General features: G+C 36.0%; 1 protein-coding gene across 1 annotated transcript in view; it reads right to left on the bottom strand.

Annotated features, from left to right (window-relative positions):
- Positions 1-15,114, bottom strand: part of NHLRC2 (NHL repeat containing 2) — a 41,372-nt gene that overhangs the window by 11,237 nt on the left and 15,021 nt on the right. Inside the window, exons 6-10 of the mRNA XM_009277885.1 lie at positions 5,630-5,729; positions 4,924-5,155; positions 4,341-4,463; positions 3,060-3,269; positions 1,707-1,932 (exon numbers count right to left, since the gene is read on the bottom strand). Of these exons, the coding sequence (XP_009276160.1) occupies positions 1,707-1,932; positions 3,060-3,269; positions 4,341-4,463; positions 4,924-5,155; positions 5,630-5,729 (891 nt within the window). The remainder of the gene's footprint in view (positions 1-1,706; positions 1,933-3,059; positions 3,270-4,340; positions 4,464-4,923; positions 5,156-5,629; positions 5,730-15,114) is intronic.

Below are 15,114 nucleotides of genomic sequence, written 5' to 3'. Positions count from 1 at the left end.
CAGTTTTGAATCTGGAGGAAGAGTCAACTTTAACAAAAACTGAATTGTCTGGCCAGGAGCTACAGTTAGTGAAGGAAGTTGAACATTTGGTGCAGATTTAGGCAGTTTTAGAAGGTTTGTTATTTTATCCTTTTGCACAGGCAGGTTATCTGGAACATCGCATGCTTCTGGATTCAGGATAGGCAACTATCAGTAGAAATCAAACAAAATATTTATTTTTATTCGTACTGAAAGCAAATAGGTTTTCACAATACAATCACAGTTTAAAAGCTGACACGGACTAGGAAAACTAACACATGATAATATGGCTGTTGGAGTAAAACTTTCTGACACAGTGCAACAATACTACAGTGACAAAGAAAAAGGGAAGGACAAAATTCTTTTTTTAAATGAAAAAGATAAAACTGATTAATCCAAATAAAAATAATATACCTACTATAGGATACTTTTTAGAAGTATTGACATTCCAGTGAGATAAGAAATTTTCTCCTAGAGCGTAAATGTATTAAACTTAAAGCAAATGAGTCACACCTGAGTAACTCAATAACCAGGCAAAACTGTTTCAATACACAAAGAATTGTGAAAAAAAATTGGGTTATTTTGTATATTGGCTTTCATATAGTACTTCCAAGGGCACAGATAGATTCTCCCTTTTGGGTACAGCTAGACCACTGGAAAGCACTGTCTCCAAACACCCACTAATGGTCATCCTGTGCAAGAAGGCATTTCAGATAACCTTGCTATTTTTGTACAGAACAGAATTTTAGGGAACACTCACAGGATCTATTCTACCAGTCATGTTATGGACATAGTAATTGCCAGCGTAAGGATGGCAACAATGGCTAGAATTAAAACCACTCCAGTCGCACACCATATGAACATGTTCCATGTGCTCTTTTAGAATACTTAAGAGTTGAGAGAGATTAATTTAGGCTCAGAAAACTGCCACAACATGAAGTAATATTTCCATTATTCCAATATAATAATAATATTCCCATTTCACAGTAACCAAGGTACATAGTGACTGAAAGAGTTGTGCAAGGCCACACAGGAAGTCAGCAAAAGAACTTGCAAGAAAGGCCAATCATTTCTGCTTCCTTGACATACCATAATTTACCTCTTACGTAAGAAAGTGTACCTTATTATAGAAATATTCAAGCAGAAATGTGCAAATATGAATCATAACAAAGTAGGTTCAAAGTAGTTAGGTATAAGTGCACCTCAAATACTTTTTGGAAGAGATAAAAGCAAAAAAAAAAGGAGTCTCTTTCAGGAATATGCTTCAGGTTCATGGTGAGCTTTCTCCTAGAAACAGATGGTAGGGCTGGGATAAGCTGTTCATAGACACAGAGGAGAGGGCAAGCATCTAAGGAGCAAAAAGCCTGTCTGTCCTGGGATCAGTACCCTTTGCAAGCCCTCACTGGCAGCTTGTTCCAAGAAAGTTAAAAAAAATAATGCAGCATGTATTAATTCAAGCAAAAAACAGCCTATCAGGTGGGTTTTTTTAACCTTCCCACTCCAAATGTTAAACGTATCAACTCTAAATAAGATGTATTGCATCACAAGGTCAAATGGGAAGACAGGACTGCGAGGGACATTTTGATTCATCAGACTGAGATCCCTTGTATTACAGGCACGTCATGATATAACCCACTTTGTATCTTAACTACTCCTGTTGAACTGATAAAACAACACAGGCACTTTACCTTCTGCTGTGATAAACCAGGAATTGGGTGCTTCTTCATTCAGTTTTGAATCTGGAGGAAGAGTCAACTTTAACAAAAACTGAATTGTCTGGCCAGGAGCTACAGTTAGTGAAGGAAGTTGAACATTTGGTGCAGATTTAGGCAGTTTTAGAAGGTTTGTTATTTTATCCTTTTGCACAGGCAGGTTATCTGGAACATCGCATGCTTCTGGATTCAGGATAGGCAACTATCAGTAGAAATCAAACAAAATATTTATTTTTATTCGTACTGAAAGCAAATAGGTTTTCACAATACAATCACAGTTTAAAAGCTGACACGGACTAGGAAAACTAACACATGATAATATGGCTGTTGGAGTAAAACTTTCTGACACAGTGCAACAATACTACAGTGACAAAGAAAAAGGGAAGGACAAAATTCTTTTTTTAAATGAAAAAGATAAAACTGATTAATCCAAATAAAAATAATATTTGCTATTAAAATCATAAAATTCACAGCTACTTTAGAGTATCCACTACTTAGAGTATCCTTTAATTTAAAATTTTAACAGTTGCATTATATTTTTACTTTAAATAAAATTTATAGGCATTTTCTTCAATCTGGTGGTAAACCGCATGCTTCGGTAATAAAATCCAAGATTTTAACCATGCAGATTGCACAGTAAAGTAAAGGATAATTTCCCAGAAAAGCCACCAACATATTATAAAATATGAAAATTTAAACACACATTAATATCATGTACTATTAAATGCAAGAAACATACAAGACGACAGCTGGACCATTATGTCATATACATATGAAAACACTAAGACATAGTGCCATTGTAAGATGGACAGGAGCACGAATTTGTTTTGCCTTCATGTTTATAAGGAAATACAGCAGTGCTCAATTATGACAGTGGTTTTGATTTGACAACTTGGAAGCCCGCTATGTATCCTGCTTTAAGTCACTGACCTCCCAAAATCATCTCTTACGGCTTAATTACAGGACTTCGTAAACGATTTCAACTTCCACTTGTTAAAAAGGGAGTTGGCAAGTTCTCATGAAATGCTTGTCATACTGAAAAACTCGGCTGTATTTTTTAATAACTCATTTTTCTGTACTGTTCCTTTTCTAGAGGATCATCACTTTCTGTTTTCATACAGGAGTTGCCTTTCCAAAGACTAAGGCTTTCAACAACTGTGCTAACAGGCAACTTTTATTTGCCAGATCACCACAAATCATTCTGTGAATATAGCTACTGTACCAAAAAAGTTTATTAGCTATATGATTTTTATACCACTTGCCAAAGTCTGTAATAGTAATTTATATCAAGAAATACCACTATCAGCCTGTTTAATAAGTATTACTTGCCATGGAAAGAATTTTTGTGTCCATATCCAGGACTTTAATCTGATGATTATTTGTGTCTGCAACATACATCAAGCGGCCATTTTCTTCAACACACAAACCTCCCGGTTCATTAAAAGTTGACTGTGTAAAGCTGGAACCAATAACATTGCTTGCTTCTCCTGTGCCTGCCAGGGTAGCACAGTTCTTCATCTTGGGATCTACAACCTTAATCTAAGATAAAGACAGACACAAAAAAAAACTTCTCTGAAAAAGCCCATCAGGATTTACAAGTTCTGCATTATCTTATGCCCCACATTTTCAGAAGCCAGCACTAACTTTGAGTACCTTAGCTACCAAGTATGTATCCTAGAAGCTAAGTTAGCATACTTTACCAAATGACACCTCCCATCTCCCCTCCCTGCCATTCCCTGCTGGACTTTACTTCTTCCTTTGGTCTTCATTCAGTGTTCTCTTTCACAATTTCGAAGGCACCTACCCCCCTGGTATGAAAGTATGCTGAATGGCTTGTTTTTCTAATGTTTGTTGCCTTTCTGGAAACATTTGCAAAATAGTGAGAGCATAACAAAACAGGCAAGCTAACTTCTGTATCTTTTTTTCTCTAAAAATAGATGAGGTTTTTTTTTTCTTAAAGTAATAGCAAAAAAGTTTATAATGTTTTATACAATACCCAAAACAAAATTTCATTTGCCACATAAATTTCAACAAGCATTTAGCGTTATACACTTTATTCTTCAAATTAAAACAAGTTACTTTTCTTTTAATGCATTTAATCAATGTATAGTTAAGAGCCTTCTAGACATGAAAGTTTATACAACATCACATAAGAACAATCATGCAAAACAACCTCTCTTGTCTCAGAGTTCCATGGAGTCAACCCACAATACTTCTCAAAACTTGGGTGGCTTTTTAAAGGGAGAAGCAAGTCCTCTTGTTCTCCCAGTTTTATCAAACCTGCAGTATTCCTGACTAAGCGCTCCTAGCTCTTTTGCTCTAGTTCAGTATTTTCGGGAAGATACAAGGAAAGCGTCTTTAGTCTGAACTGTAACTTAAACCTTCCCCAAGGGATCATCATATCAACACAGCAGCATGTGACAGCAAAACAATGGTAAAAAGAAGGACCCATAAGGGAAGGAAGGAAAGAAAAAGAACCCACAAAGGAACTCACATCATTTGTTTCCTCAGCTTAACCGAACCAAGCGCAATCTTTGTATGTTCCTAAAATAATCCTTCGTAGTAATAAAAATTGCAAAGCCTGTATATGACAAGCTACTATATGCTTACCTTATGATTATAGGAATCTGCCACATAGAGTAGTTTTCTTTTCTTGTCCCATGTTACTCCTAAGGGATGCTGCAGCTTTGCATTTATGCCCGCTCCATCTACATCACCAAAGGCAAACAAATTCTGCAAAAGTATTTTATTAAATTAATATATTTGATTATTCAATGTTGACATGAATTTAAATGATTGTAATTAAATGGAAATTCATTGGCTTAAAAAAAAAAAAAAAAGACAGACAACTTCAAAACAAGGATACTGAAAACTGGGAAGTGTGGATGCTAACCATGGAAATGGAAACTCTCACATTTACGTTATCAATATGAATCCAGCCGGCTTTAATGACCACACAATGCTGAATCAAGTTGGCTACTTTAAAAATAAGTGAATTAATTTGTTATCTGAGGAGCAACAATTTGCACTACAACCTGAGTGTCACAACCGGCATACATTTGCATTCCAAGCAGTGAAGTTAAGAAATTGATGGCCACGGAAACTGATTTACCCTCTCACCCCAAAAGTGGTTCCTCCAGGTCAGGCTTGAGGAATATTAGTAGGGCAGTGTGGGGAAGTTTGAAGTGATTACCAGTGGATCTCTCTCTCCTCCTACAAGGTGCTTCACTGCTCCATCTTTCAGAGAGATGGTTCGCACAGTGCTGCTCTCGCTATCCGCTACAAAAAGGCAGTTCCATGGTTCCTCAGAAGCCAGAGAGAGACCTGAAGGCTGTGCAAAGCCTGCCTTATGCGGGTATGCGTTGTTTCTGTTCTCTTCATTTCCACTCCCAGCGAATCGAAGGCAGACTCCTTTCTTTAAATCACTAAAGGAAAACAGTACCCAAGTTCAAGAATAAGTTTGAAATACTTCAGACATTATACATAAACAGAAGCTACAGGACAAGCACTTGTGAGTTATAAAACCAACTGTGCTGCAGCACAAGGAATTATTCAATGCCTTTGTGCTAACTTTTATTTCACCTCAGTTTATCATTCATCACTAGATAATTCAGCAAATGCAATGAAAAGTAACATTCAATTATACAAATGTACCCTACCGAGTCATAGTTTTATAGCGAAAGTAGCATATTTCATTTCATCTAACAGTGTGGGAAAAAGCACGCAGACTTTAAAGGACACACGCCTTTTAAGTCTGAACAGAAGCAGCAAGCTTCAAGCTAAGTACAGCTTGAGAAAAAGTATTTTTAGTGTAATTTGATTATCTCTCTCTTCGGGGTTTGAATGCTGTTTATCAAGACAAACAGCAATTTCACATGCCTCTTATTACAGCTGCTTACCTTCCCTTTGGTAGTTTTCCACCTTCCAACATCAGTGCCCATACCTGATGAGTGCCTGCCATTGCTATCCATAAAACATCGTCTTCCTGGGTCCCTGAAACTTTTAAAAATGGATGTATAAGAACAGATGAAAAAAAACAATCTTGGGGAATGTTTTATAAAACAAAGAAATCAACAAACCAACCCTGCCGTCCCCCCTACTCCAGCTCACCTTCTGCCACGGGGTAAAAAAAAAAAGCCAAACCAAAAACCAGAGAAACAGGAGAGAGAGAATGTCTTTCATCTACCAAGAACTCTGCTATTTTTCTTCTGTACTCTTCTAAGGATATAAAAATTGTGTTTTTAATATCCCTACCTAGCAAAGGCAATACTTCAAATGGGATTTGCTCTTTGCAACACTTGTATTGGGTCCATGTTTCACCTGTTATTTTTGGATTCATACTGTCCAACAAATATGTACATCTCTGCTAAGCATTTTTTTTTTTTTTTTGGGTGGTGGTGGTGGTGTTTTTTTTACTACGCTAGTAACAAAATTAGATATTCCAAAAAACTACTGGCAATTGTGTATAGGTTTTGAGAGAAATAACAGCAGTACCTCTGTTACATTGTGTACATGGTACATTATGTTTTTAAGATAAGGGTAACTGATGCTTGGGAATCATGTAGATTTACGCTCTGGAGAGCAACAACTGCTGTTTATTCAAAGATTAGATGTGATGTGGGCAGTTACTAATTTCCCCCTGCACTAACCATCCAGTTTCCAAGTTGTACTCCCTATGCACATGTACATGTGGTATCACAAATGTGTAATCTCAAAGTATAACACTGCTATTAACCAATCCAAATCTATAAAATTACACAAAGCTTGCCCAGATAATACTTCACAAACAAAGTGATACAAATGGAAAGGGAAAAACATGTAAGTGCCCCATAGCTTTAAACATACCACATTACAGCATAAGAAAGAACTCATGAAGACAAGCAGTGAAAGACCATTAAAAAAAAAAAACAAACCCAAACCCAAAAGCAATTTACTTATCTTAGCCTTTTCTGAAAAACTTAAGGAACAGAAAGTTGACACTTGAAAACTGCATTAAAATAAGGACACTATTATCTTTCTAACGCTGTACTAGTCTATACACATTGTATACAACTGTCCTGTCTAGTCAGAGACAACATTAAAATGTTTTTCTAAATGAACATATCAGGTATTGGAATAACTATTAGCCAGTCAACAGAAAAATACCTTCAAATTGCTCACAGAAACTTTTTATTCACATGAACCTATGCATTCGCAAAACACTATGCATCTCATAGCTGTTTCTTCAAACAATCTAATGGATACCTCCCCCCCCATTTTGGAGTTTCAAAATAAAAGCAATTCTATACAAAATACTTGCAAGTATTTTAAATCTGAGAAGTTAGTCCAAATCAATCTTCCTAAAATGAAATTACCACTATTCCCCCAACTGAGATGCTGCTGTTGTTCTTCTAATCCTAAACCTTTCTTACATTACACACTGCAAGGGGGGGGGGGAAAGCATCCTTCTGTTTCCAGAATCAATTTCCTCATACTGTGAGCCCTCTTCAGAGTATTACTGGTATGATTTTAATGCAGTTTATCTTCAGCCTTTTCTGTTCTTGGATCAAGGTACAAGTTTCCAAGACTGCAATCAAAGGAACTCTGCTGACTCTCTCCTGCACCTCCATGTGGCTCCATGTTTTGATGCAAACTAGAGCTCCAAGAATAAAAGTGAAACTTCCAGAGCACCTAAAAGCTTTTTGCTGAGCAGGAAGGCTTGCAAAATGAGTTGGAAAACACACGTTTTATGAGTCACTAGAGATGTTCCCAAAATACTGGCAATGCCAAAAACACCCCAATAAAAAAAAAAAAACCACCCTACAGAATCACCTTTGATTAGAGCTTGCTTCTAAGAGATTTAAATTGAGAAAATTGCCTATGAATTCACTTCACTACTTCCCATATAGCATATTTTCAACTTCAGGACTTTATGTTTCCATGATGCATATCTTGCACTTTTCAGATGCTACTATTCTGAGTACCCCAGAATGAACAATGCTAAAATCACTGGTCAATTCAGATTATCTTGCTATGCTGTGCAGTTCATTCTGAGGGATCTCAAAAAGTGCTTTGTTAATTATTTAATATTCACTTCATTCACCAATGAAATTAAGGAGTAAGGCTAGAACTGAGCACTTTAGAAAAATCTATTCCATTCTTCATCTATCCAATGCTCTAATTCTACCCACTGAAAACTCCCTTGTGACAGTTATACCTTGAAAAATTGAAAAGGTTCTTACTCTAATTCTGCACACTGAAAGGCTTATCAAATATGCGACACAGGGAAAAAAGTATCAATATTAATTTCAAATTTTACTGAATATATAAGATCAATAGAGAGAAGAGCCTTTCTTCAACTAGAGAACAAGACAGGAAAAATAAGTAAGAGCTCTATAACCGTCATAAATGGATGGCAATTAGAACAAAGAGAATGGATGCATGCATGGAAACAGCACAAGCATACTGAATTGTGGAAAACATGTCAGAACTTTAATAAAAAAATTTATACAAAACCAGAAAAGTAAAAACAATGTCTACAGTTGCACAGCTAAGGTATTTTATCACACAATGGTCCTGAAACTACCGAGTTTAATGCTTTATGTTCTGAAACAAAAGACAGAAAAAGCTCTTCATTGAGGTAAAACAGTTTGAGGACATGTCACCATTGTCATCCTTGTACTGTTCTCACAGGAGAATGGGGCCAGGGAGAACCAGCCTGGTAAAATTATGGCAATGCCATCATTATCATAACTCCTTATCATCCTTGAATGGAAATAATTTATTTTTAAAGAATCTATTATAAAACAACATAAAAGAACAAAGCAATTCTTTTACATTTATTCAATTAAGCACCACATTCCAACCTATCTTGAGCTGTTTTAAAAATCCAGTGTAGTTTCTCCTTATTAGGGTATGTGCTTTCTTATCTTTAGTGCTGCCTGTATCAAAGCAAAGTATGGCTTGCAAATGTGATATACTTATGTTATAAAGATTCACTAATAATGAAGTAGAGCTCTGAATGCACTGGCATTCCATATTATACGATACTTCCGTTACTATATGATGATTCAGTTCCTGAATCTGCCTCTGCTATGTATCTGTGTTTTAAGAATGCACAGTCCTGTTTGTACACATACAGAACTTTAAACAGTTCAGTAATACTGCTGACCATTAACTGTGAGTCAGTCTGAAAGCACTGAAAAGACTTTATTCCGTACCAGTCAAAAGCAGTATCTGTTTGAAGAGATTCCATTCCCAGGACTACCCACACTTCCAGCTTCCCTGCCTGGGGACTGCATGCTTACTTCCAGTCTGGGAATTAAAAGCCTGGGAATCAAAGTTACATTTTGTGGCTGGCACCACTGACATTTTCTAAATAGATTGAAGTTTGAAAATATTATTCTTGTCTACTAATTTTATCTTTAAAAAAAAAAACAAGGAAGAAGTCTGTTGGTACACTCATCCTCTGCAAAAACAGGAGAGGCAAAAAGGGCTATACAACACGCCCTCTCGTTTAGAGACAGGCATGCTGCCTATGCGCACAAGTGAACGCAAGTCTCGTCTTCACTTAAGTCAGTGGAAGTTCAGCAAATTAAATCCAAATCTGACTGACAGAACAACTAGAGAATCGTTGTTCTTCTTCAGTGAGACAGAGATAGCAAAGCCCCAAAGGAATGCTTTAGCACCGTAAGTCTGGACTGTTACAAGTACACATAATCCTTTTCGGAGGAGTAAAAATTAATTTTCTTCTTTTTTTTCCTGTGTTACCTGGCACTCTTTCACATAGTGTTGCATCATGCAAACAGCATAACCCTTTATGAAACAAAATGCTTCTGGAATTTTCCTCCTTAGTTAACATACCTGCCCTCTCATCAAAGGAAATCCTTGGACATAGATACCAAGGGGATGTCATACCACAGGAGATGGTGACTATAATGAAATATTTTCTCTCTCTTTCCCAAGTTTTCTAACTCAGGCCTTCTGACTGTAATGGCAGTAAATACTTCAAAAAAATCCAAAGTAGAAGTGATAGCATTTGTCAACATGAAAGAACTAATTCAGATTATTTAGTGTTGGGACGTATCACTATAACTACAGAAAAAGCTAAGTCCAGTTATGCTTTTTATTCATTCCTATTTAAGCATAGCAAATGCATACACTTGAGGGTACTTCAGCACCGCAGTCTCCCCTGACCCCCAACACTCACATTCTATATTCGAAAGCACTTTCAGCATCAAATGAGAACAGTTAAAAACTGTGTCTCATTCTGACACCAGCATGTCTGACAAAGACTCTGTAAGACTTGTCAGAGATGTTTATTTTCAGCAGCTCTGCATCTGGAATTTTGCATTAAAAACAGTACCTGATACCTGAACTAGTATTTAGAAATCTGATTTGTAGTTTTAACTTCATCATGAGCATACATTTAATTCACAGAACAAGACTACAGACCATGGAACAAAGAGAATGAGAAATCATCATTCCAGGTACAAATATAATAATTTTTTATAGAGGGCATTTCAAGTCACAGCCTACAGAATGTTACTAAGTTTGACACCTGTTAACTCTGCTAATCCAAATGCTTCTTTTTACTGCAGAAAGTAATCATCATCATCATCATCCATTTTGTTAAGATGTAGAGAAGTCCAATTTACTAGAAAATTAGTCTGTCAAACTGAACTGTGTGGGATTACTGTTGGATATTCAGTCACAACTCCCATCACACCCTTATGTTAAGACTTTAGTCTTTGTATGTTTCTGTCAAAGGCATGTTTATACTAAAATACTAATGTAAATATCTAATTTCTTGACCTGTTTCTATAGCGAATATGCGAAATATTAGTAAGCTTTGTTGCTATTATTATTCAGCAATACCATAAACTCCTTAATCTCTTAGTTTTGGCTTGGAATACAGAATCAGAGCATTCAGTCAACAGTTTAACCGGGTTCCTGTAGAGATAAAGTCTGTTGGGCTGATTGCACAAAAAGCTACTAGTTCTGAAAGTTTATCCCTCCTTGGTTTTCTCTCAAATGTTTAAAGGAAAAAAAATAAATCCCAGTTTAGAAGCAGGAATGAAAGCTGCTTCGGGGTGACAGAACCCATACATAAATCATATTAGGACATGTGAAAACTTCAGTTAAATCTATTTGTCCCTCTGTGTGAGTCTGCCAACAGTATGAAGCTGGTTGACCCACTCAGACAATATATAGAAGAAAATGGTGCGCTTCAGAAGTCCTCCAAAAGCAAGACTGGGTAATGACCTGCTTCACTGCAGTTCTTCACTGTAACTTCTTAATGTCATATTTCTCAAAAGACTTTTCGTCTTTAAACAGGTCTTACATAGGAATGAAACTCTAAGTCTTCCACTTTATTTCAGCCTTGTCTTTAATGAAGAAGTTACTTTGACTTTGAAATTTCAAATATTTTAAATAAAAATAACTACTGTTTACAAGTAAATTTAGGATCTAGTTCAAGAGAAAACAGACAATGCTGTTTCATGTCAATGATGTCTCTAACACAATTTTCTGTGCAATTAAACTTGTATGATGGCAGATGCAGCCCAAAGCTGAATGGGGTATCTTTGAGTTTGTACTTTGCATAGAAAACTGCTATAAAGAGATGAGAATGCCTTTTGCATTCCAAGTAAATCTACATTGATACATCATGCAGTCATATCACATATGCAACATATGTTTAGAGTAATTCAAATTTTGAGTTGTCCAGAAAAATGATTCCTAATTAATCTCTGATGATCACAAAAGCAGCTCTCTTATTTTAAGCTATTACCAAGGAAAATTCCTTTCACAGGACAGTGAAGGCTAGAGCCTCAATGCCAGAATGAGGCACATACAGACAGTTCAGACATAAACAGTTCACATGTGTCATTCCTGGTCTGAGCTCACCCAGGAAGTGCTAATTGCTTATTGCTGAAGTGATTATTGCTTTATTTTTTCTGTAAAATTAGGGAAGAATCACCGTAAGTAATTTGGAAAAAAAGTGTTTCCTCTGGAATGCAGTGGTACTAAATAATCCTCTAGCAGAAACATGGAGAGAAAAAAAAAAAAAATCTTACATACTTTTGCCTTTTAAGGGCTATAAAAATTGTACCAGTATGATAAGGTACTGTACTTTCATTTAAATAATATCCATGTAAAACCTAAATTGACGTAAAAACTTCCAACTAGTTTACTGAAAGCATGATCAATACAGTACTTGGGAGTTTCTATGAATAGATTACAATCATGCAATTTAAGACCAGATTTTGGAGTGTGAAACACAGTTATGTCACCAAGCACAGGTCATTATCCTGTTCCTTCCGGCAAGAATGCAGCTATCAAGAACATTTCACGCTCAGATCAACTGTGCATTTAAGTATCACTTGCTTTCAACACCCACTGAATAAAAATAGAAGGGGACAACAGAGAAAGCTAAAAAAGCAGACAGTAATTTAATAATGCATTTTTAAGCTGCTGGCCCTCCCCTGTATTTCCTGCACAATCTATGTCAATGCAAATTTCAGCACCAACTTCAACAAAGCCAGAATTTAATCCATGGAGTTCATTCAAGAATTTTAAAGGGGGAGGGTAAAACACAAGCTCAGTGGCCACAACTAAAGAAATGAAAAAGATGACAAGGAAGAATACTGTCTGCCTGAATCCTAGCATGTGTTTTGTCTCCATTAACTCCCCTACCTTAAAGAGAGACATTTGTGCCAACTTTCTTTTAAATGGTATTTCACAGTCACTTAATCTCTTTGCCTCGGACTTCAGCATCGGTATAAAATGGGGAAACAAAAACCTATTATCTCATGGAAATACTATGAGGATGCTTAAAAGCATGCTACTTAGTAGTATCTGTTCTGAATATTAACTTATTTGCACCCTCATAAACTTTTTTCCTCAATATTTTTAATTTCACAACAAACTACATTGAAGTTTTAAAATGCAAACAGTGAAGTCTTTTAATTGATCAATACATACTCTAAACTGTATGTAAGTTTATAAACATACTCAAGAAATAAAAGCGATAGGGAAGAAAATTTTTTTTTTTAAGAAAAAGTCTCCCTTTAAGACTTTGAGAAAGGTCAGCATAAGCTGTTTAATACTATCTTGGGTAGCACATAAACAGCTTAAACATTTAAATTTCTTTTTTTCCCCCTTTCATGTTCTGGATACCATGGCTTTGGACATTGAAAGGAAACTCACAGAAGCATCACTTATCTAAAAACAATAAAATCCATAAATCTATCTTCTGAAAAGAAAAAATGCCTCTTGTACACAGTTTAAGCTACACAGATCTAAGGAAAATGGGAAAGTATGATTTTATTTCCCATATGCCACATCAGTTAACGCAGAAGTAAACTTATGAATTTTGTAATAATGAACCTAAGTTGTTGAAGAGTACATTACCTCCTGCAACTTGCACAGAGATACACATAAGCATATGTAAAAAATGGGCACTGCTGTGTGGATGAAAACAAAAGTAATTTTTGAAACTCTTATCAATTACTTCATCCATCCAAATGCATAAATAGACACTGGCATACCAGTTTTAATATACTGACAACAGGATATCTACTTGTAGAACAGCACACTGAGAACCACCCACAGAAGGCTGGGTCTCTGCCCAGGACAGTGAAGATTTCCTACAAAACTGTGCTTCACGTGCATTTACTGAATAACAAATGCATCCTATGATATACTGGATAGTAACAGAAGGTCCTACTAGGCTCAAGCAATTTGCAGTTAACAATACAACTTGGACAAACTCTGCTGCAGTGTTGACAAACTATTTTGATGTCTGGCAACAAGCTTAAAGATGTCACTGCAGCTCATGACAGTATCTATGCTGTAAGACAAATGCACTGCAGACTACAAGACACGGTCCTGGTTCCTCATGCTCTGGGACAGACTCCTGTTAGCATTCTACTCGATATAACCCTCCGTTTTGACAACTCTCTCTGGTTATAGTTTTCTAAACAGTTTTATATAACTATTACAGTAATTTACATTTTTCCTAGCTTACTTTACTCACACAAAACCGTATTAAAAAAAAAAAAAATCTTAAAAAGAAACTGAAATCACACCCTCCCCCCCATTTTAGCTATTTGGCCTATTACCCTCTCAAAGAAGGAATTTAAATTGATTTAAGCTCTTCTTAACTGAAAAGTTATATTATATTTTGTAGAGATCTAAATACACAACTGACTGGTAGGTTCTAATTGAATATGAAAAAAATCTATACCTGTCTGAACTCAGTACATTCAGAAGATGTGATTTTTATGTAAATGCTTATAAAAATTCAGCAGTGTTGAACAGTGCAGATGACTAATCCTCTACAGGTGACTAATTCAGTGATTACTATGTTCATGTTGATAACAATCATATCAATTAACATTTAACAAGCAGAGCTCTCGAAAAAAAAAAAGAAGTATCAACAGATACTCAACTACTGGCAGAAACAGAAGAAAGCATCATGAAAAATGAAACGTAAAATTATAGGATATTTTGAATAGTTCTGTTAACGAGCTTAAGTTTCTGAGGCACTGATGAGTTATTAGTCTCCTCCTTTGCTGATCTGCAAAACAGCTCTGCAGTAACATCACACGGAGATCAGCTTGCTGGTTCAAGATACTTTGAAAACTATACCATCTAGTCACACAACAGTCTACTGCTTCACAAAAGGAAAATCAGATCAGATAAAATTCAGCAAAACTCATGCCTTCATTAATAGCAACCCACATCCGGTGAGATTCTCTTTCAGGTACTCCTCCTTTCTCTTGCAAGTAGGATTCCATATGCTTAACACAGATTGTAAGGGTCACTGACAAAGCCTTTCAAAAAAGTGCCCGTTTTGTTTTGTAGAAGACATGTTACTAGAAGTGTTAAATCTAAAAACTGATGCTGGCTGCTTATTGATGTAGACAAGGCTGCTGGTGGTACACTGTCTATACTGACAATGTATTTGTACCAGAAGACTTCTATACAATCAGCATTTATGAACTAGCTTCATGTTCCCTTAAACTTGAGTGTGTTTTCCTCCCTTGTAACTGACCCAAGATTATAACAAATGCTTCCAGGTCAGTAAAATGTTCTAATTTACTAATCTTGTGAAGCACCTCTAATTTAAAGATACCAGACTTAAATCATGCTACTTCCCCAACCCATTCATCTGCAGATTCAAGAAATCCCAATATTGGAAGTCAATTTTTATGCCTGCAATACTGACCTAAGGGTTTTACACCACATTAAAGCATTGTTCTGTCATTGTTAAGAAACTGGCATCTGCAACTTCTAAATTATATTGAAATGGAAACATAAGAAAATAAGAGTATCAACTCACAGTTAATAACAGTTGAAAACATGGCAGTTATGTGATGTCAAGCTCAGGTGTGTATTATGT

Source organism: Aptenodytes forsteri, unplaced genomic scaffold (genome assembly GCF_000699145.1).
Source record: "Aptenodytes forsteri isolate BGI_AS27 unplaced genomic scaffold, ASM69914v1 Scaffold15, whole genome shotgun sequence".
Taxonomy (NCBI): Eukaryota; Metazoa; Chordata; class Aves; order Sphenisciformes; family Spheniscidae; genus Aptenodytes; species Aptenodytes forsteri.
The sequence above is the reverse complement of the archived record's forward strand: the minus strand, read 5'-3'. Positions and strand labels throughout refer to the sequence as shown.